Source organism: Lepidochelys olivacea, assembly GCF_965140295.1.
Source record: "Lepidochelys olivacea isolate rLepOli2 genome assembly, chromosome: 4".
Classification (NCBI taxonomy): Eukaryota; Metazoa; Chordata; order Testudines; family Cheloniidae; genus Lepidochelys; species Lepidochelys olivacea.
Genome location: NC_140414.1, coordinates 34,655,886 through 34,679,709, shown reverse-complemented (window position 1 = coordinate 34,679,709; position 23,824 = coordinate 34,655,886). Strand labels below are relative to the sequence as shown.

The window sequence follows — 23,824 nt, the reverse complement described above, 5'->3', positions numbered from 1 at the left end:
GAGGTAATGAGCTCACATAAATGACTCTTTGAGTCAGTGTTTTATTAAATCTCAAGAAACCTAGCAGCAAAGAAAGAATGGATATAGAAATTTATGCAATACCTTCAGTTAATGTATCATTATGAACTAGATCTCATTATATACTTTTTCATATTACTTCCAAAAAGTGATCATTTATCAATCCAAAGGTGTTAGAAAGTTCAGCCAACCATTCTCTACACACACGAATAGCTAAAGAAAAAGTGTGACGGTACAAGAGCTCAACACCTTTGAAAATTATTCACTAAGAGTTTTTAAAGTAATGAAGACCCATATAAAGACAAATGTGGTAAGATATAGGGTATGAAATAAAGCTGTATTTTAAAGAATCCTTACTGAGATTACAGGGACAAACCATCCCGAAGTGTAGAAAGAATAGTCAATATGCCAGGTGACTAGTTTGGCTTAACAGTGAAATTCTTGCTGATCTTAAACACAAAAAAGTGGAAGACTGGACGAATGACCAGGAAGGGGTATAAAAATATTGCTTGGGCATGCAGGAGTGAAATCAGGAGGGCCAAATCACACCTGTAGTTGCAGCTAGCAAGAGATGTTAAGAGTAACAAGAAGGGTTTCTTCAGGTATGTTAGCAACAAGAAGAAAGTCAAGGGAAGTGTGGGCCCCTTACTGAATGAGGGAGGCAACCTAGTGACAGAGGATGTGGAAAAAGCTAATGTACTCAATGCTTTTTTTGCCTCTGTCTTCATGAACAAGGTAAGCTACCAGACTACTGCACTGGGCAGCACAGCATGGGGAGGAGGTGACCAGCCCTGTGTGAAGAAAGAAGTGGTCTATTTAGAAAAGCTGGATGAACACAAGTCCATGGGGCCGGATGCACTGCATCCGAGAGTGCTAAAGGAGTTGGCGGATGTGATTGCAGAGCCATTGGCCATTATCTTTGAAAACTCATGGCGATCGGGGGAGGACCCAGAGAACTGGAAAAAGGCTAATGTAGTGCCCATCTGTAAAAAAGGGAAGAAGGAGGATCCTGGGAACTACAAGCCTGTCAGCCTCGCTCAGTCCCTGGAAAAATCATGGAGCAGATCCTCAAGGAATCATTTCTGAAGCACTTAGAGGAGAGGAAAGTGATCAGGAACAGTCAGCATGGATTCACCAAGGGCAAGTCATGCCTGACTAATCTAATTGCCTTCTACGATGAGATAACTGGCTCTGTGGATGAGGGGAAAGCAGTGGATGTGTTATTCCTTGACTTTAGCAAAGCTTTTGACACGGTCTCCCACAGTATTCTTGCCAGCAAGTTAAAGAAGTATGGGCTGGATGAATGGACTATAAGGTGAAATAGAAATAGAATAGAAAGTTGGCTAGATTGTCAGGCTCAACGGGTAGTGATCAATGGCTCCATGTCTAATTGGCAGCCGGTATCAAGTGGAGTGCCCCAAGGATTGGACACACCCCTGGAACCCCGACCTGGGATATTCTATCTACTACCCAAGATCCATAAACCTGGAAATCCTGGGCGCCCCATCATCTCAGGCATTGGCACCCTGACAGCAGGATTGTCTGGCTATGTAGACTCCCTCCTCAGGCCCTACGCTACCAGCACTCCCAGCTACCTTCGAGACACCACTGACTTCCTGAGGAAACTTCAATCCATCGGTGATCTTCCTGATAACACCATCCTGGCCACTATGGATGTAGAAGCCCTCTACACCAACATTCCACACAAAGATGGACTACAAGCCGTCAAGAACACTATCCCCGATAATGTCACGGCTAACCTGGTGGCTGAACTTTGTGACTTTGTCCTTACCCATAACTACTTCACATTTGGGGACAATGTATACCTTCAGATCAGCGGCACTGCTATGGGTACCCACATGGCCCCACAGTATGCCAACATTTTTATGGCTGATTTAGAACAACGCTTCCTCAGCTCTCGTCCCCTAAAGCCCCTACTCTACTTGCGCTATATTGATGACATCTTCATCATCTGGACCCATGGAAAAGAAGCCCTTGAGGAATTCCACCATGATTTCAACAATTTCCATCCCACCACCAACCTCAGCCTGGTCCAGTCCACACAAGAGATCCACTTCCTGGACACTACAGTGCTAATAAACAATGGTCACATAAACACCACCCTATACCGGAAACCTACTGACCGCTATTCCTCCCTGCATGCCTCCAGCTTTCACCCTGACCACACCACACGATCCATCGTCTACAGCCAAGCTCTGCGATACAACCGCATTTGCTCAAACCCCTCAGACAGAGACAAACACCTACAAGATCTCTGTCAAGCTTTCTTACAACTACAATACCCACCTGCAGAAGTAAAGAAACAGATTGATAGAGCCAGAAGAGTTCCCAGAAGTTACCTACTACAGGACAGGCCTAACAAAGAAAATAACAGAACGCCACTAGCCGTCACCTTCAGCCCCCAACTAAAACCCCTCCAACGCATTATTAAGGATCTACAACCTATCTTAAAGGATGACCCAACACTCTCACAAATCTTGGGAGACAGGCCAGTCCTTGCCTACAGGCAGCCCCCCAACCTGAAGCAAATACTCACCAACAACCACATACCACACAACAGAACCACTAACCCAGGAACTTATCCTTGCAACAAAGCCCGTTGCCAATTGTGCCCACATATCTATTCAGGGGACACCATCACAGGGCCTAATAACATCAGCCACACTATCAGAGGCTCGTTCACTTGCACATCCACCAATGTGATATATGCCATCATGTGCCAGCAATGCCCCTCTGCCATGTACATTGGTCAAACTGGACAGTCTCTACGTAAAAGAATAAATGGACACAAATCAGATGTCAAGAATTATAACATTCATAAACCAGTCGGAGAACACTTCAATCTCTCTGGTCACGCAATCACAGACATGAAGGTCGCTATCTTAAAACAAAAAAACTTCAAATCCAGACTCCAGCGAGAAACTGCTGAATTGGAATTCATTTGCAAATTGGATACTATTAATTTAGGCTTAAATAGAGACTGGGAGTGGCTAAGTCATTATGCAAGGTAGCCTGTTTCCTCTTGTTTTTTCCTACCCCCCCCCCCCCAGATGTTCTGGTTTAACTTGGATTTAAACTTGAAGAGTGGTCAGTTTGGATGAGCTATTACCAGCAGGAGAGTGAGTTTGTGTGTGTATGGGGGTGGGGGGGATGTGAGAAAACCTGGATTTGTGCAGGAAATAGCCCAACTTGATTGTCATGCACATTGTGTAAAGAGTTGTCACTTTGGATGGGCTATCACCAGCAGGAGAGTGAATTTGTGTGGGGGGGTGGAGGGTGAGAAAACCTGGATTTGTGCTGGAAATGGCCCACCTGATGATCACTTTAGATAAGCTATTACCAGCAGGACAGTGGGGTGGGAGGAGGTATTGGTTCATATTCTCTGTGTATATATAAAGTCTGCTGCAGTTTCCACGATATGCATCTGATGAAGTGAGCTGTAGCTCACGAAAGCTTATGCTCTAATAAATTGGTTAGTCTCTAAGGTGCCACAAGTACTCCTTTTCTTACTACAATCATGCTAACTATTGAGATTAGGCTGTGTTTGTCACATAGGTCTTTTGAGGACTGGGTTTTTTCAAGCCTTGATTGTGATTCCCATTTGCTGAAATGGCTGTGCCTCTACCAGAGAAGTCACAGGGTATGTCTACACTACGGAATTAGGTTGAATTTATAGAAGTCGGTTTTTTAGAAATCGGTTTTATATATTCGAGTGTGTGTGTCCCCACAGAAAATGCTCTAAGTGCATTAAGTGCATTAACTCGGCGGAGTGCTTCCACAGTACCGAGGCAAGCGTCGACTTCCGGAGCGTTGCACTGTGGGTAGCTATCCCACAGTTCCCGCAGTCTCCGCTGCCCATTGGAATTCTGGGTTGAGATCCCAATGCCTGATGGGGCTAAAACATTGTCGCGGGTGGTTCTGGGTACATATCGTCAGGCCCCCGTTCCCTCCCTCCCTACATGAAAGCAAGGGCAGACAATCGTTTCGCGCCCTTTTTCCTGAGTTACCTGTGCAGACGCCATACCACGGCAAGCATGGAGCCCGCTCAGGTAACCGTCACCCTACATCTCCTGGGTGCTGGCAGACGCGGTACTGCATTGCTACACAGTAGCAGCAACCCATTGCCTTCTGGCAGCAGACGGTGCAATACGACTGGTAGCCATCATCATCATGTACGAGGTGCTCCTGGCCATGTCGGCCGGGAGCGCCTGGGTAGACATGGGCGCAGGGACTACATTTGGAGTAACTGGACAAGGTCATTCTCTTTAGTCCTGCAGTCAGTCCTATTGAACCGTCTTATGGTGAGCAGGCAGGCGATACAGATTGCTAGCAGTCGTACTGTAATATCTTCTGCCGGGCAGGCAAGAGATGAGGCTGGCTAGCAGTCGTATTGTACCACCTTCTGCCGAGCAGCCATGAGCTGTGGACGGCATGCAGTCCTTCTGCACCGTCTGCTGCCAGCCAAAGATGTAAAAGATAGATGGAGTGGATCAAAACAAGAAATAGACCAGATTTGTTTTGTACTCATTTGCTTCCCTCCCCTCCCCCGTCTAGGGGACTCATTTCTCCAGGTCACACTGCAGTCACTCACAGAGAAGGTGCAGCGAGGTAAATCTAGCCATTTATCAATCAGAGGCCAGGCTAACCTCCTTGTTCCAAAAAGAACAATAACTTAGGTGCACCATTTCTTATTGGAACCCTCCGTGAAGTCCTGCCTGAAATACTCCTTGATGTAAAGCCACCCCCTTTGTTGATTTTAGCTCCCTGAAGCCAACACTGTAAGCGCTGTCATCAGAAGCCCCTCCCTCCATCAGAGCAACAGCGGACAATCGTTCCGCGTCTTTTTTATGTGCGGACGCCATACCAAGGCAGGCATGGAGGCCGCTCAGCTCACTTTGGCAATTAGGAGCACATTAAACACCACATGCATTATCCAGCAGTATATGCAGCACCAGAACCTGGCAGAGCGATACCGGGCAAGGAGGCAACGTCAGCGCGGTCACGTGAGTGATCAGGACATGGACACAGATTTCTCTGAAAGCATGGGCCCTGCCAATGCATGCATCATGGTGCTAATGGGGCAGGTTCATGCTGTGGAACGCCGATTCTGGGCTCGGGAAACAAGCACAGACTGGTGGGACCGCATAGTGTTGCAGGTCTGGGATGATTCCCAGTGGCTGCGAAACTTTCGCATGCGTAAGGGCACTTTCATGGAACTTTGTGACTTGCTTTCCCCTGCCCTGAAGCGCATGAATACCAAGATGAGAGTAGCCCTCACAGTTGAGAAGCGAGTGGCGATAGCCCTGTGGAAGCTTGCAATGCCAGACAGCTACCGGTCAGTTGGGAATCACTTTGGAGTGGGCAAATCTACTGTTGGGGCTGCTGTGATGCAAGTAGCCCACGCAATCAAAGATTTGCTGATATCAAGGGTAGTGACCCTGGGAAATGTGCAGGTCCTAGTGGATGGCTTTGCTGCAATGGGATTCCCTAACTGTGGTGGGGCCATAGACAGAACCCATATCCCTATCTTGGCACCGGAGCACCAAGCTGGCGAGTACATAAACCGCAAGGGGTACTTTTCAATAGTGCTGCAAGCCCTGGTGGATCACAAGGGACGTTTCACCAACTTCAGCGTGGGATGGCCAGGAAAGGTACATGACGCTCGCATCTTCAGGAACTCTGGTCTGTTTCAAAAGCTGCAGGAAGGGACTTTATTCCCAGACCAGAAAATAATTATTGGGGATGTTAAAATGCCTATATGTATCCTTGGGGACCCAGCCTACCCCTTAATGCCATGGCTTATGAAGCCATACACAGGCAGCCTGGACAGTAGTCAGGAGCTGTTCAACTACAGGCTGAGCAAGTGCAGAATGGTGGTAGAATGTGTATTTGGACGTTTAAAGGCGCGCTGGCGCAGTTTCCTGACTCGCTTAAACCTCAGGGAAACCAATATTCCCACTGTTATTACTGCTTGCTGTGTGCTCCACAATATCTGTGAGAGTAAGGGGGAGACGTTTATGGCGGGGTGGAAGGTTGAGGCAAATCGCCTGGCTGCTCTGCTGGTTACGCGCAGCCAGACACCAGGGCAGTTAGAAGAGCACAGGAGGGCGTGGTACGCATCAGAGAAGCTTTGAAAACAAGTTTCATGACTGGCTAGGCTACGGTGTGAAAGTTCTCTTTGTTTCTCCTTGATGAAACCCACCGCCCCTTGGTTCACTCTACTTCCCTGCAAGCTAACCACCCTCCCCTCCTCCCTTTAATCATTGCTTGCAGAGGCAATAAAGTCATTGTTGCTTCACATTCATGCATTCTTTATTCATTCATCACACAAATAGGGGGATGACTACCAAGGTAGCCCAGGAGGGGTGGTGGAGGAGGGAAGGAAAATGCCACACAGCACTTTAAAAGTTTACAACTTTAAAATTTATTGAATGACAGCCTTCTTTTTTTTTGGGCAATCCTCTGTGGCGGAGTGGTTGGTTGGCCGGTGGCCCCCACACCGCGTTCTTGGGCGTCTGGGTGTGGAGGATATGGAACTTGGGGAGGAGGGCGGTTGGTTACACAGGGGCTGTAGTGGCAGTCTGTGCTCCAGCTGCCTTTGCTGCAGCTCAACCATACACTGGAGCATACTGGTTTGGTCCTCCAGCAGCCTCAGCATTGAATCCTGCCTCCTCTCATCACGCTGCCACCACATTTGAGCTTCAGCCCTGTCTTCAGCCCGCCACTTACTCTCTTCAGCTCGCCACTTACTCTCTTCAGCCTGCCACCTCTCCTGCTGGTCATTTTGTGCTTTCCTGCACTCTGACATTATTTGCCTCCATGTATTCGTCTGTGCTCTGTCAGTGTGGGCGGACAGCATGAGCTCAGAGAACATTTCATCTCAAGTGCGTTTTTTTTTTCTTTCTAAGCTTCACTAGGCTCTGGGAAAGAGAAGATCCTCTGATCATTGAAACACATGCAGCTGGTGGAGAAAAAAAAAAGGGACAGCGGTATTTAAAAAGACACATTTTATAAAACAGTGGCTACACTCTTTCAGGGTAAACCTTGCTGTTAACATTACATACATAGCACATGTGCTTTTGTTACAAGGTCGCATTTTGCCTCCCCCTACAGCGTGGCTACCCCCTCAACCCTTCCCCTCCCTGTGGCTAACAGCGGGGAACATTTCTGTTCAGCCACAGGCAAACAGCCCAGCAGGAATGGGCTCCTCTGAGTGTCCCCTGAAGAAAAGCACCCTATTTCAACCAGGTGACCATGAATTATATCTCACTCTCCTGAGGATAACACAGAGAGATAAAGAACAGATGTTGTTTGAATGCCAGCAAACATACACTGCAATGCTTTGTTGTACAATGATTCCCAAGTACGTGTTACTGGCCTGGAGTGGTAATGTATCCTACCATGGAGGATGCAATAAGGCTGCCCTCCCCAGAAACCTTTTGCAAAGGCTTTGGGAGTACATCCAGGAGAGCCACGAATGCCAGGGCAAAGTAATCCTTTCACATGCTTGCTTTTAAACCATGTATAGTATTTTAAAAGGTACATTCACCGGAGGTCCCTTCTCTGCCTGCCGGGTCCAGGAGGCAGCCTTGGGTGGGTTCGGGGTACTGGCTCCAGGTCCAGGGTGAGTTCCTGGCTGTCGGGAAAACCGGTGTCTCCACTTGCTTGCTGTGAGCTATCTACAACCTCCTCCTCATCATCATCTTCTTCATCCCCAAAACCTGCTTCTGTATTGCCTCCATCTCCATTGAAGGACTCAAACAACACGGCTGGGGTATTGGTGGCTGAACCCCCTAAAATGGCATGCAGCTCATCATAGAAGCGGCATGTTTGGGGCTCTGACCCGGAGCGGCCGTTCGCCTCTCTGGTTTTCTGGTAGGCTTGCCTCAGCTCCTTCAGTTTCACGCGGCACTGCTTCGGGTCCCTGTTATGGCCTCTGTCCTTCATGCCCTGGGAGATTTTGACAAAGGTTTTGGCATTTCGAAAACTGGAACGGAGTTCTGATAGCACGGATTCCTCTCCCCAAACAGCGATCAGATCCCGTACCTCCCGTTCAGTCCATGCTGGAGCTCTTTTGCGATTCTGGGACTCCATCATGGTCACCTGTGCTGATGAGCTCTGCATGGTCACCTGCAGCTTGCCACGCTGGTCAAACAGGAAATGAGATTCAAAAGTTCGCGGTTCTTTTCCTGTCTACCTGGCCAGTGCATCTGAGTTGAGAGTGCTGTCCAGAGCGGTCACAATGGAGCACTCTGGGATAGCTCCCGGAGGCCAATACCGTCGAATTGTGTCCACAGTACCCCAAATTCAAGCCGGCAAGGCCAATTTAAGCACTAATCCACTTGTCGGGGTGGAGTAAGGAAATCGATTTTAAGAGCCCTTTAAGTCGAAATAAAGGGCTTCATCGTGTGGACGGGTGCAGGTTTACATCGATTTAACGCTGCTAAATTCGACCTAAAGTCCTAGTGTAGACCAGGGCACAGTTAAGAAGTCAGCTATTCTGCAAGCCTTTTAAGCCTTTTAAGCTCTTTTAACAAGATTTTGCAATTGTAGATGTATATTGGCATGTAAGTGACATGATATGGCAATATGAAATAACATCCACTGCTTTCCTAAAGTCAGATCCTCAAACACAAATCCATTTGATGACCATACTTGGCAGGATTCACTTTTTTATTGCTCTGAGATCTATCAAGATCTTCAATGTAAACCCCTTTAAAAACGATGTCACCCAAACCAAACTGTTCATCATGCCTGACATTACTTAAATAATTGCCTACCATCAAAAATAACTCTGTTAGCTAGAGAATACCCAAATATTCTTCGCTCTTCTTCACCATAATATATTAGCTTTGAGTGAAGAAGTACTTTTTTCCAATATTTATTGTTCAGTGAACTCAAATATTTTCTTTTGCAGTGACCTATATGAGTGTATGCATTGGAGGAATAGTAGTTTAAATAATGGATCAATAAAAATGGGTCCCTTCTTGGAGGATCTAAATATCAGAAATCATTAATAGTATCTGATGATGCTTACTTAGACAGTTAAAAAGAAGCTAAAAATAAATTTTAAAAAAGCTATTATTCTTTTCCCTAGGGTATTTAAGATACTCCTGTGAATTATAGGTTTCAGAGTAGCAGCCGTGTTAGTCTGTATTCGCAAAAAGAAAAGGAGTACTAGTGGCACCTTAGAGACTAACCAATTTATTTGAGCATAAGCTTTCGTGAGCTTACGGATGCATCCGATGAAGTGACCTGTAGCTCACGAAAGCTTATGCTCAAATAAATTGGTTAGTCTCTAAGGTGCCACTAGTACTCCTCTTCTTCCTGAGAATTATAGTCCATTATAGAAGGTAATGCTCTATCTCACAGGCTGCTTTCTTTGGCACGCTTTGGAAAATATCTATTGGTATTTTTCATACTTAAAAAGGATTAATATAAAAAGTTTAGCTTCATAACTCAGTAACCAAATATTAGTTATGTATCTGTTACATACACTTTAAGAGTTATTTGTTTAGTTGGATTCTGTACTGATGCTTTCAATTTTATTTCAATCTCTCTTCCTAATTCATATTATGCAACACATTATTTCAGTATATTTTATGTAAAACCTTTTGGAATGCATTATAGCTTTCAATTCCACATTCTCAACTGAACTTATGAAATTTCTTTGAAATTGTATTCCTCTGCATAAACAGAATTTTTCATGAATGCCTTACCACAGCTCCTGACAACCTACACTTGACATCCAACTTCCTTCCCAAAATGAATTCTAACCTTTCAAATGTACTCTATTTAATCCTTATTGCAGTCTACAAGGTTCACAAATTATCTCTGTTTTGATATTTGATGCTCGTTATATACTTTGAATCAACAATGTGTGTAACAGGCTCTGGGTGTTAAAATCAGCACAAGAACTAAATGAAACATGCATATGTTTTCTAAGGTTACCATGGTAAAAGGCTCATGGCCAAAGCCTGAGATCCCTACTCAGTTTTTACTCAGCCTTTACACATACAAACCTCCCTGTGGTGCTCAGTAGAAAACTGAAAATGCTACAGCAATGTTAATTGAAGAGCTAAGGTGTATGTTCAACTACTGAACAAGGTCCCTATGTTCCCTTACATCACATAGCAATAAAGAGGATCGAAAGTGACTTAAAATCATACATGGGCTAAGGCGGCAATACAAATTGGAAAGGTGTTTATGCAGTACAGGTGCTTCAGATTGTGGAGCGTTCAGCCCCACTGTATTTAGCCTTAATTCGGCAAAGTTCTTAAGCAAATACTTAGCTTTACGCTCGTGAGTGATCGAACTAGATTCAATGGTATTACTCATGTGAGTAGAAATATGCATGTGCTTACGTGTCCTGCTGAATCCACCAAAAGGCTTGTAAAGCATATGTGTAAGTGATTTTCAGGATTGGGAATTTAATCCCTCAGAGTAGTTTTGTGGGAAAATAATTCATAGCCTGTTGGAGTGTGGACGAATCAAGGAATCATTTCTATACACTTTGTGTTCCCTTTATAGTCCAGCATAAATATATGCCAGGTAAATATGCCTGCTGGTGCTACTTGGAACAGGGATAACTAATTCTAAATGCTCTCTGCCCCATTAGAGGGCTCACATGAGTATATCTGCTAGGTGGGAACCAATGGCAACTCTGTGAGCCATTTTGCTACTGATGAGGGGAGGGCTGAGAGGGACACGGAGGCAGTAGGGGTCCCTATATGTAACCTGAGAAATTAAGGGTTTAATTTCCTTTTTACTACAAATCTCTTGAAATCACATCATTTCAAAGCCAATCCCTTCACGTCTTTGGGACTATCACTAGCCTGACTCTTTCTGCTCTGTTGAGAAGGAAGACTTCTTTTGTTAAAGGTCAGAGGCCCTGAGAAACTCCCCATTTTAAAGCACTTTAAGTGCAAATACAAATCTGCGCTACATATTAACAGAAATTATTCCCAATTTTGTAAAAAATAAAAAAAACCAAATCTTTATGATCCTTATGCCAAAAATATTAATCTTCCTTTGAAGCAGTCCTGATATCTGAGCAACCTGACAATTCCATTGGCATTTAACGGATGTGTAGGTGAACAAAGGAGAGATCAGACTTGAATGCCTGTCTCACGCTATCTGGAGTGGTTTGTTTTGCTCAAAATCATTTTCAATCCCATTTTCTACTTCCATGGTTGAGCTCTTCTATCAAAAATTAATGTTCGTTTGTGTTATCTGTGAGCTGGCCGGTATTGTCTATGAATCCAAAATGGTCCTGTTATCTGAAAGAAAAGTTGCTCACCAAAAATAAAGTAAGCATCAGGCAGACAGTTTCTTTAAAAGCCGTAAATCTCCCAGCAAGACACAGTTTACTATCTATCATTTCTCACTGTTCATTGCCAGCCACACACTGATCACATACCAGTCTATGGGTGTGACATCACGAAGACTGTAATTACTAACCACACTATGGCTTTAGAATAAGGGTATGATTTCCAGCTCCGAAGTCTGCACACACAATTGCATACATACTTTGTGCATGCACAACCACATGCATATACATATGGCAACATCATTAATATAAATTACATGTATTTACAGTCACTCACAGGTTTTTAACACTCTTGCGGCCTCCAAGCACTAATTTAATACGAATTATGTGGCCAAAGTACCATGCACTGTACCAAACACATAGTAAGAGACAACCCACTCTCCCAAAGAGCTTACAAACTAGACACACAAGATAGATGAAGTGTGGGAGAGGAAACAGTGGCACAGAAAGGTAAAGTGACTACTTGCCCAAGATCACATAGGTCAGTAGCAGAACTGGTAATAGAAACCATGTATTCTGAGTCCCAGTCCAGTGTTTCCTATCCACTAAACCATGTTGTTCATGTGTTTCCTATCCACTAAACCTCCTCTACATGGTGACATAGCCTGGCATATGGGAAGAGGTGCACCTCAAGAAGTCAGAATCCATCTTCCAGCCTCTCTACATAAATGGGATACCTGCCCAGCTATTCAGATGAAATATAATATTAAGGAATCATAAGCTACCAGCATTAGACTCACTAAAGTTTTATCTGAGTAAGGTCTTCAGGTTTGGACCCATTGCCAACCTCAGAGACCATCTCTCCTCATGCTATACTGTCCACAGAGGCTGTCAGCAGAAGAATTGAGGCCAGAAACAAGTTTATTTTTAAAGTGGATTGTCAGCAGACCATTCTCCATAAGGGACTCTCCATGTTGGAATTCACTCTCACCTTTGGTTTGAAATAGCCCAAACTTGTTGACCTGTACGGTATGCTACAAGGCCTATCACTTTACGTACGGATACAATAAGGACTGATTGTCTCTAGGTCATGCAGAATACTGTTTGTGTTTGATTTCATCTTTTGTTGGTTATTTTCTGGTTTGGGAATGAAAGTAAGCTGCAGGCTTTTTTTTGGCATCATATTTTCATTTATGTCAATAGTGCCTGGAGTCTGGGATAGGCATTTTTTATCAAAAGGGGTTATAAAGAAAACCATCAGACTACAGCGTGGGCTACTTTGATCAGAGGTGGTCTGGGAGCTCTTCTGCCTAACTTTCAGAAGCTGCGCCATCAATTTTGTTATGGAGCTCTCACCTATCCTTCAAGAAACCAGGCTGCTCATGGTTAGATCAGATTTCTGAGCAGACAAACCATATATCTGGAGTTAAACTTTCCAGTGGCCAGCAATTAGGCATCAATATAATCTTGTGATGCCCCGTTTATCGAGCTCTTTACTTCAATGGCACCATCACTCTTTACAGAGCATGGTGTATGTGCCAATGAGTTTTTTTATGGTTGCTGAGTCAGATGCGTGAGTGACAGTTCCATTCATAGTTAGGGCACTCCCATGCACTAGCAATGTTCTGAATCTGAGCAGCAGATTCTTTCCTCCTCTGACACTGGTCATCAAAAAGCTTGATCCAGTCTGCCTTGCTCCATCTACAAGCTAACTCCGCCAACCAGATTCTGCACTCCTTTCTCAATCATCCACAGAGATTCCAAAGGATACTAAATCATATTTGGCAAATCTGCGCAGCGGTCTGCCTCCCTTTTTAGACTCTTTGTGAGTTTCAGAGTACAGCTTACATATCCAAGCCACCTGAGTCTTTTCTTACTATGTTCCCATAAATGACATACCAGTTCAATTTAACACTTCCACATTTGTCACACTGTGTTGCCATTTTATGAGAAGAATTTTTTCCAAACATCTGATATGAAAACTGTTTAGTTTTTTGGTATGTTTGGTGTAAGTCATCCATGTTTCTGAGCCATAAAGAAGAGTGGATAAAACAGGTCTCATAAATACAGATTTTTACTTTAGTTGACAATTTGTTATTGTTCCAGGCATTGTCTTGCAATATAGTGCTCGTTCCTGGCTGCCTTGCCAATTCTACTATTAAGCTCAGCATCAAGATCTAAATTGGTGGTAACAGTAGAGCCAAGGTAGCAAAATTGGTTAACATCTAGAGGAATACCATCTAAGCCGATATGTGGAACTGGTTCTGAAGAGCCTTGGTGCATGATAACAGTCTTCTTCGAGCTTATTGCTAGCTCAAAGATTTTGCATGAATCAGAAAAATTGGTAATAAGATGTTGTAGGGCATATACGTTATTAGCCACAAGAGTTGCATTATCTACAAACAACAGGCCCCTTTCGATGATTTCCTTCACCTTAACTCAGAACTTCACGATGTTAAACAAACCTCCATCATGTCTCATGACAAGAGAGACATCCTCTCGAACATCATGGAATGAATACTGAAGCAGGAATGAGAAGTAAATATTAAACAATGTAGGAGCCAGTATGCAACCCTCCTTCACTCCATTGTTTGATGTCAAATGAGTCAGACTCTTGGTTTTCATACATTAAAGTTGCCTTTATGCCATCTTGTATGGATTTCACAAGGTTTAGCAATATAGGTGGAAAACCAAGTTTCTTCAGAACAATGTAAAGCCCTGATCGACCAGGCTTTTGTTAAATCTATAAAAGCCATGTACAGTGGAATACACTTCTCTCTTCACTTTTTCTGCAGTTTTCTTACAGAGAAGACCATGTCTATGATGGTCCTTCCTGAGAGGAAGGCACACTGGCTCTCAGGATAGATTCTCTCAGCTAAATTTGAAGTCTAGGTAAAAGAATACGACTTAAAATTTTTCCCAAGATGTTAAGAAGAGAGATACCTCTGTGGTTATTACAGTCACTTGTCTCTTTTTTTTTTTATGGAGTTGGATGAAACGAGCATCCTTAAAGTCTTGCAGAACAGTTTCTTCCTTCCAGCAGAGTAGCAATACCTCATGCAATCTTTGCAGCAAGTCTTTGCACATTTGTAGATTTCAGTAGGTAAACAGTCAGATCCCGAAGCTTTCTTGTGGGAAATCTTTTTGATGCTTTGTTCAAGTTCCTCTTGTGTAGGTTTGGCATCCAGCAAAGTCATAACTTCAAAGTCAGGCAATTCGTCCAGCACACGTTGGTCTACTACAGACTCCTTTGAGTATATCATTCCTTAGTGCTCAATCCATCTCTCCAGTTGCTTCCCTTTATCAATTATAATATTGCCATCCAAATCTTTCAGTGGAGCTGTCTTGTTCTTTATTGGCCCAATGGCCTTTCTAATGCCCTCATACAACTGTCAACTGTCATCTGCGTCAGCTGACTGTTGGATTCTGTCACAAAGACCCAGCCAAAATTCTTGACCACACTTCCTGGAAGCTATTTGAACAACCTTACGAGCTTCTCTTAGGTTGTTGAGCAAATCAGTAATAGTGGACTTGTAGGTGATAGGGCAGATCTTTTCCTCTCAACAAGTGGCAGCAGAATCTCCAAATGGTCTAAGAACCAGTCAACATTTTTCCTAGTACTCTTTCCAAAGCTCTTGACTGATGCATTGTTCATACTTGTCTTCAGGACTTCCCATGCATCTGACGCAGTTTCATTCCTTCCAGCTATCTTTGCTACTTCTTCATTAAAAAGCCATTTCTTGACAGGATCATGGATTCGACACAAGTCAATACAAGGTTGTACAGCAGTTTTGTTACAGTGGATCTTCTTAGCTTGAAATTTCACTTTGCAGCAGACAAGAGAGTGGTCTGTGTCACAGTCTGAGCTTTAGAAGGATCATGTATGTAAGACATCTTTCAAATATGTATGTTTTTTCAATACCAAGTCCAGCTGGTGCTAGTGCTTGGACCTCAGGTATCTCCATGATGTTCTTCTGATGTTATCAGCAAAGAAGGTGTTAGTCACTGATAAGCCTTGACTGGCACAGATATCGAGAACTCTCTGACCATCATCATTTATACATTCAATGCCATGCCTACCCAGAATCCCAGGCCAGATCTCAGCATTGGACCCAATACTTGCACTGAAGACTCCAAGTACTAGGATGGATTCCTTCCGTGGATTCCTGCCGATCAGTTCTTCTAGCTGTTGGTAAAAGCTATCCTACTCACCACTAGCCTGAAGAATTGGAGCATAGACACTGAAAAGGTTGATGAATCCCTTCTGTAAACTAACTCAAAGTGTCATGATATGTAAGGACACTGCAATCGGAGCATCACACAATCCCATAAGTTCATTTCTGATAGCAAAACCTTCATCATACTCTCTCCTTACTCCTTCAGGTTTGCCGTGCCAGTAAATGGTGTAGTCCTTCTCCCTTATGAAGCCTGTATCTGAAAACTGAGTTTCCAAAAGAACGGCAATATCAATTCTGAAACATGCAAGTTCATTACTCAACATCGCTGTTTTCCTCAAATCTGAATTCAGATCAAAGTTGTATCCAGAGGACAAACTCCAAACATTCTAGCAAACAATTCTGGAAAACAGTTGAGCCAGAATGTAAACGATGAGGCAGGGCCTTTTTAACCCACCTTTTCTAGAGCCACCCTCATGCAAGGCAAGCAAGCCATCCCTAAACAAGGCTGCTTAGAAATCTTGGGATTTGCCCCAGGGCCTTTATGCCTCTCTCGGATCCCTGCGACAATCTTGCTAAGACCTTCAGCTCATATGCCTAGGCAAAGTTATGGAGGAGCGGAGGCTGCCATAGAACTGTTGTCCCCCCTTTAGACCACTGAGCCAGAATCTAAAAGCCAGAGTGAGTCTGGATGTTCAGTCACACAAAGGTTGTAGCATCTGCCAGAGAGCCAACCTAGATAGAGCTGCTAACTGCCTATCACTTCAGCATCAACACCTTTTCTGTCAGGGTGAGATCCTTTAGCCATTCTTCACCAACAGGTATCCACAAGGCAGTGGAGGATGCAGTTTAACATCATGTTAAGAACTAATCTCTTTATTTACTTAATACAGGTCCAATAGGTCAATGGTAAAAAGGCAAAATTGTAATATAAAACTGGAACAATCTCTGTTTAATTATTCTGAATGTGTATTTTAATTTTAGGTAGCTCTAGTTTTTGGGTAAATTAATTAATGTCAGTTCAACAATGGCCTGAAGAAGAACTCCATGTAGCTTGAAAGCTTGTCTCTTTCACCAACAAAAGTTGGTCAAATAAAATATATTACCTCTCCCACCTTGTCTCAGTTCAACAATAATGCATAAACATTTTCAACTCCATGGTTAAATGGTTATTATAACCAGTATACCTGGAAGCCAGCAAGATTACTTCATTTTTCCAACTCAGTTTATAAATTGCCATAATGGGTATACAGGGTGGGAAAAAATGGAACTTTTTTTCCAAGAACTATAAGATCTCTTGAAATTAATTTTTTTTAATATAGCTTGGTCTGTTTTCTTACATGGAATGAAAACACTGAAATGAAACAAAGTAAATATATAAGAATAGTTGTGAGAGGCTAAAATCATTGATTTGTTCAGACTATTTTGGCCTCAAAATTATTCAGCTTCACTTTCTATATCTTTGACTTAAATTGCTCATGAGAATTCTTTTATCAGATACAGGAATGAACCCTCATAAATATACATTATTATGATTAGCATTCTACCACTGGATATTTTCCACCACTCCCAGGTACTAACAAATCAGTTGATTTCACATCTGCCTGCAACTCATATTTCCCGAAAGGATCTCAGAGATCATATTTGTTTCCATTTTCCAATGTACACTCCCACCTTTTCCCTTAAGGACTTACACAATTCACTTTAGTCAATCAGTTCTTCTTGATTGTTAGGTCTCACTCATTCTCCATCTATCTTTGCTTTATTAGATACATTATTTGCTGTCTTTCCATTTGTCTTGTCAGCTACTTGCTGTTCTTTCGACCACTGTTGCCTCATAGTTCTCATTTAAGCTTTGTTCTTTTGATCTGTTCACCTTTCATTCCAGCCAAAGCCTAAATTATCCTATTCTTATCTTGTGCCTTTTCTATGCCAGATTGTACACTTAAGAGAGAAAGTCCAACTTTCAGTGGGCCAAACTACCTCTTTTTAAATCCTTCCCTAAAAGTTAGTTATTTCATGATATCATCCCAGGTTTCTCTCTCACATAATGTTGCCATAACTACTTGTGTTTTAGCTGTTTAACCCAGAGATCATATTTGTCTAAGGTAAACTGGAAGCTCCTTGGCATCTATGTAGCACAGGCTTTATACATTTTTGTGACTGGATAAGCTCCCTTTTTATAAGAGATAAGCAAAGCTGCAGGATTCAGTTTGCAACTGTCACCACTGAGCCAAACCATGCTGGTTTGTTTGTGAGGTTCACATACTTCTTCAAGGGCATCACCAGCTGCCTCTTGACACCTTATCTTGCCTGATTTCTGAGACACTGACATGCTAGTGGCCAAACATCCCATTCCCTCTTCTTTCTTGGGCAAGGTTCCCCCATCCATGGATCTCCAGGGATGTCAAGTGACTATTTCCTATTGCAACATCAAGGAGGCAACCCTGATCCCAAAAACCCTAAAGTGTGTTCAGGAGGCAGGACGCAGCCTGCTCCCCAAACAGGAGAGGAAAAACTGGAAAACACTTTTGTTGCAACCGGCTCCTACACTATAAGGGGAAGCCTTATAGATCTCTTAGCAAGGTAACTTGGGAAACACTGGGGATTCCTACGTGCCATATATTAGGGATTATACAACATCCTAGGTGACTCCCCAAAGATTTTTCTAGCCACCAAAGGGAGAATATAGTGCAAGAAACCACTTACCTTTGCACTGCTGCTGAAGGAATGCAAGGACTGTGTGAGACTAACGACTTTCCAAAGTGGGCAGGATGAAGGTAGAGCTATAGCAGAGTCAGGGATCAAAGAAAGAGGGAACACAGGGAAGTGCAGCTCCTAATTATTTTCTTCTCTTGGGTTTGAGTGGGGAGATCAGCTCTCTCTCCTCACACCCCCGTCTATTCCTCCTATCATGCCAGCAAGCTAGAGGTGCTTAGCCAGTATGTTCCCAGCATATTTCCACTCCACATTAGCTCACTGAGTTACAGGGGATGAGGCAGTAACCTCAAAGAGACTTCCCTCTGTACATCAGCCCAGAGTTCTGGACATATTGAACCAGTGACTTCAGAAAAGCCCTCTCCCTGACTTCAGACCAGCAAGACAGAGGTCCTTAGTCACCTCAGAGTTCCCTTTGTCTTGACATCAGCCCAGTCAGCTACAGGTGCCAAAACGGTGAGTGACATCAGTGGCTTGCTGCTTGATATTAGACCAGGAAAACTGAGGTGTTGAGCTTATGACATCACAGATACCTGTATCTTGACATGAGCCCAGCAAACCAGAAATTGTGAACTAGATACCCCACAGACATGTGACCTGAATTCAGTCTAGCAAGTTAGAAGTTCACAGCCAATGAGCTTACAGCATCCTGTGCTCTGACATCATGCCAGCAAGGCAGAGTTGCTGATCCAGTAACCTCAGAGAGGCTCATACCTTGCCATGAGTCCAGTAAGGTGGAGGTGCTAAGCCAGGAATTCCGAAAGACACTTAGTAATCTCACCAAAGCTTTTTCATCAGCCAGCAAGTTGATTGTGCTGAGCTAGTAACTTCACATAGTGGTGTAACTTGACATCAGCCCTGCAATAAAGATTTACTGAAGAGGCCTTTAAGTAAGGGTTAGTAGCAGAGGCTGTGCTATGTGGGAACTGTTTTGCTAAAAGCAGAGGGAAAGTTCCACCTTCTCTTACTCTCCTGGGCTTGGGGGGGGGGGGATTCATCTCTCCAAGTTCCATCTCCTCCTGTTTCTTAGCAGTGACTGATGAAATAAGCATTCATTAAGCAAATAATCTAGAATGGAAAGCACCAGGAGGAGCTGGTACCTGGCTGGGGAGTTTATTGGGCTCCATGCCTACCTGCCTTTAAGTGAAGCAGCATTGACATTTGACAGGAGAAAAAGTACTGTCCAAACTGAAAGACTCATATCAACCTCATTTCCTCTACAGTAGGGGTAGCCAACCTGAGCCTGAGAAGGAGCCAGAATTTACCAATGTACTTTGCCAAAGAACCACAGTAATACGTCAGCAGCCCCCCCATCAGCTTCTCCCCCACCGTCCGCTCCCAGCGCCTCCTGCCCACCGGCCAGCACCTCCCCATCCCTCCCTGCACCTCCCGATCAGCTGTTTCATGGCATGTAGGAGGCTCTGGGGGCGGGCAGAGGGGGAGGAGCGAGAGCACAGAATGCTCAGGGGAGGGAGCAGGAAGGGGTAGAGTGGGGGCAGGGGCTGTGGCAGAGCCAGGGGTTGAGCAGTGAGCGCCCCCCCCCCAGGGCCACCCCTGCTCTACAGGAAGATCCTTCCCTCCCCACCAGGGAGAAATGGAGAGGAAAAGCTCTCTCTCCCCCCTCCCTGCATGGAAGAGGGAGGTCCTTCCTCTGCCCAACACTACCTGGATTTGAGGGGGAGAGCAATGGTTCTGTCAGCTCCTTTTCCTCTTCTGGAACCCATGGAGGGATGGGCAGGTGGATGTGTGAGTACGAGACAGGTTCCTCTATGTAGTTTCACATTCTAGAAAGATTAGATCACTTCCTTTTGGGTCACACAAGATGTAAAGACTCTATGTGCTCAAGAGCCCTTTGCTCTACTTTCATGTAGTTTAGGGAATTTCAAACTCACCATCCGCAAGAACTGTTTCATAGATGCAAGACAGTGACTCTTTGGCTTCTTCATTCTGTGGTTCATCTAAGAAAAGAAAGATACTTTAATGGATGACATCTCCCTGAAAACATCTTGAAATGAGCATCTCCCTGGCCAGTCTCCCACTGCTTCTTAAGTTGTTTCTTAAAATGTTTAATTCTGTACTCCAGCAAGGACAGCTCTGATGACCATTGGTGGGATGAGAACTACTTTAAGAACAACTTATTTTGGGACAACTAGTTAATTCCAGGGCATTAGCAGTATATATTACAGATTTTTTTTTAATTGAAGCTATAACAGAGGTTTTCTTCCTAAAAATATTAAAACCTGCTTGTTATTCAGCTACATTCCTCAACTTACATACTAGGAGTGAGTAATGTATTAAATGTTAGTTAATCAGTAATTTATTTTTTTACTATGTGGAATAAGTAGTATGATAGCACAAGTGAGAAAAGAAAACTATACTGGCACAATTTATACTATGAAATGCAAAGCTTTGCCACTCTAAGCCAATATGGTCAGTGGTTCAGTCTTCACAGCAGCACAATGATGTGGAATTAAGGTAGAAGTCCCACTGTAGTCAGTAGGAGTATGTGGAATGAGGGCAGGATTAGGTCCTAGTTAGTTTTCACTTTGAACTTCCTGGTTTTTGTTCAGTTGTATCCCTGCCTCAATGCTACTGTCAATAGTTTAAGTACACAAAAGGAGACTTCTGAGAAATGAAATTCCTACAGAAGGGAATCACAACAGATGAGGTTCCATTCGAAATCTTCATTTTGACACACTGTTCTCCATCGATGGGCATTTCACACAATCACATAGAAAACCTGCACTTCTCATTTGACTATTAGGTATTATTGCCACTGAAATGATTCTCTGCAAAAATTAATACAAATTCTTTAAAATCTGTTATATGAAAGGAGAGATATAATAAAGCATCACCGTTTTCTTAAAATCAACGAACAAGTGTATTAATGACTCTTCTGTGAGTAAATTATGTATACATTTCTTCATTGGCAAACTTGTGGTATAACTGGAGCATCCGATGGGCAAGTAACCACAATATTAAAGACCATTTTGCACAAATTCAATATCAGAAACTGAATGGAACAAAATAAAAAACTGTAATTTGACAATATATAGAAAGATTAAAAACAACAAGAAATGAATCTTAGAAATAAGGCAGGGCCGGGTCATTTATTTTTGCTTGCATTCCCACCCCCACCTCCCTTTTGAGGCTAAATCCTGAGGTTTCTTACACAAAGGCCAAAATATCTTAAAAGTGGTGGGCCTGCTGCGGAAGAGAAGATGAGGAGGGGGACAATCTGGGCAGATCCCTCACAAGCCTGTATACACCCTTCTGGTACATGCATCATCATAGCTTACCAAAAATGATGGGAATGTGGGCTTGTGCAGGATTGTGCCTGAGGTATGTATAGTATGAATCTACATGGGTACAGTTTGGTAAGGTGGGGAACAGCAGCCTGTGCCCTTTATTCTTTTCTGTTCTACCATTAACTGAATGTGACCTAGCTGCATGAGTGCCTCAAGATCTACTCTTGGACTAAGGGTGAAGATTCCATCCCCACAAAATCCCTCATATCTTTTGTGGGCAAGGCTATTTTCTTCAGAATTAGACCCTTGATTTCTCCATTTGTTTTCTTGCCTGATAAAACTGTATTTGTGTTTTTCTTTGTGTTATGGTCCCCACTGAAATCTTCAATGCTTTTACAAATAATTATTACTGCAGCAACTCACAGTATTCCTTGGGTATTTCCTAGGTACTGTATAGGGAATACCAAGAATACGGCGGTAATCTTATCTACTTGCAAAGGCAAAAGCAAAAAAAAGGTTGCCATCAAGTTAGACTTTGACCTAGTTCAATCTGATGTGCAGGCTATGCACTCTTCCTTCAGTCTACCTGACAGGAGCAGTTAAGCCCCTTCATGTAGTGAAAAGCTGCTACCTAAGGCAACTCGCTGTATGACAAGGCCTGAGGAAAAACTAACGTAGGTAGATTAACAGAGGGTTCCCTGATTGCCAAGGCAGAGGCCAAGTTTTGGGCTGGTGTGTATGTGTGTGTGTTTTAGAGGCAGAAAGTCAGCAGAAAGTGAAAAAAAAAACAGTGATGAGCGTGACCCTGAGGTGAAACACAGAGACAGAGCTTCTTGGGCACAGAACTTGCAGGAGAGGCAGGCTTGAGGATTTATGAGCAAGGAAACTTCCTGCTGTTTGTTCCTACTGTGTTCAAGGAAACAGAATTTTGCGTACATTCTTTGGAAATAAACAGGATTGCACCAAAGAATATACCTGATTCAGATCACCAATTTCTCCTCCTAAGAGAAACAGCCCCGCAAGGACACAAATGTTGGCTAACCACTTATGTCAGAGGAGTAGCAAGCTGCTTGTACCAAGATAGGTGAAAAATACAAGTAAGTCAGGTTTAAAACTGTTATGGGCAACCACCTTAATATCAATTGCATTTAAAATAAAACCTGACAGAAATATTATTTATTTGTATTATAGTAATGCCTACAAGCTCCCACTAAAATTGGGACCCATTGTGCTTCCCACTGTACAGACACAGTGAGAGATATTGCCAGCATAAAGAGATTGCAATCTAAATGGATAAAAGAGACAAAAGATGGGAGGAGAAACAGAAAAGTAAAGTGACTTCCCAAAGTCACGTGGGAAAACTCGGAACAGAACCCATGTCTCCTTATTTCCAGATCAATGCCCTAGCCAGTAGGCTAAACTGCCTCTCTATGAGACAAAAAAAACAGCCCACTACACCCCTAAATTGAAGATCTGAGTTCTGTGGTGACTTTTCAACACTATCTTGAAGTGAGAAAAATGGGACTGATGAGGACATAGGAACAATAGGTGCAGGAATTATTTGTTTTCTGTCTCTACCTGTCACTTCAACCCCAACATTCTTCTGCACTCCATCACCTAGTAGTGGTGTAGTAGTAGTGTAAGCAGCTATGCTGCTGTAGGAGCCTGGCAAGGACAATACAAAGCGTGTTTCACAGTTTATTATTCACTTGCAAACGAAAGTAAACTTTTGTGGGGATGGTCTCCTTGCTTTTCCCTGCAGCAGAAGTCCTGAGCAGCATTTGGTAAAAGAAAAAAACCAATGGCTGCTGGTGGGGAAAAAAGGAGGGTAGAAACTAAGACACTACTTAGATGCCACATGATGGAATCTCTCACTCAAAAATTAGGAAATGCCAGAATTAAGATTGCCTGTGCAACTTTAATTCAGCCCCCTTGAGCATGTGAATTAATTACAAAAATCACAAACTATTTTTTTCATATGACCCAGGAGGATGGACCTGCTCTGGAGGTGATTTGTGGCTGTGTAGTGAAGCAGGTTGTTGTCTGTAGGACCTCTGCCTCATTTGTTACGGAAGTTGGAAGGTGTGCAGTGAGTGAGGCTGGGGATTGCAAAAAAAGAAAGAATAGTCTCATGGTTAAGGTCTTGTGGCTAAGGCAGTTGAATGCTGTTCAGAAGAACTGGATTCTATCCAAAGCGGGGATGAAATTTTTCAACCAAAATTTTTTGTAAAAAAAAAAAAATGCAGATTTGGTAATCCGCAAACATTTCATGAATTTCTGTCAGTTTTGCCAAAATGTTTGCTTAGAAACAACAAAAATATTCTGAGAAAAAAATCAAAACATTTTGTTTTGACCTTTTAAAACAAAACATTTCA

At 43.3% G+C, this 23,824-nt stretch overlaps 1 protein-coding gene across 1 annotated transcript in view; it reads right to left on the bottom strand.

The window, feature by feature from the left end:
- The window catches only part of BANK1 (B cell scaffold protein with ankyrin repeats 1), a 304,009-nt gene that overhangs the window by 230,755 nt on the left and 49,430 nt on the right, over positions 1–23,824 (bottom strand). The window contains exon 3 of the mRNA XM_084625875.1: positions 20,094–20,159. Coding sequence (XP_084482001.1) covers positions 20,094–20,159 — 66 coding nt within the window. The remainder of the gene's footprint in view (positions 1–20,093; positions 20,160–23,824) is intronic.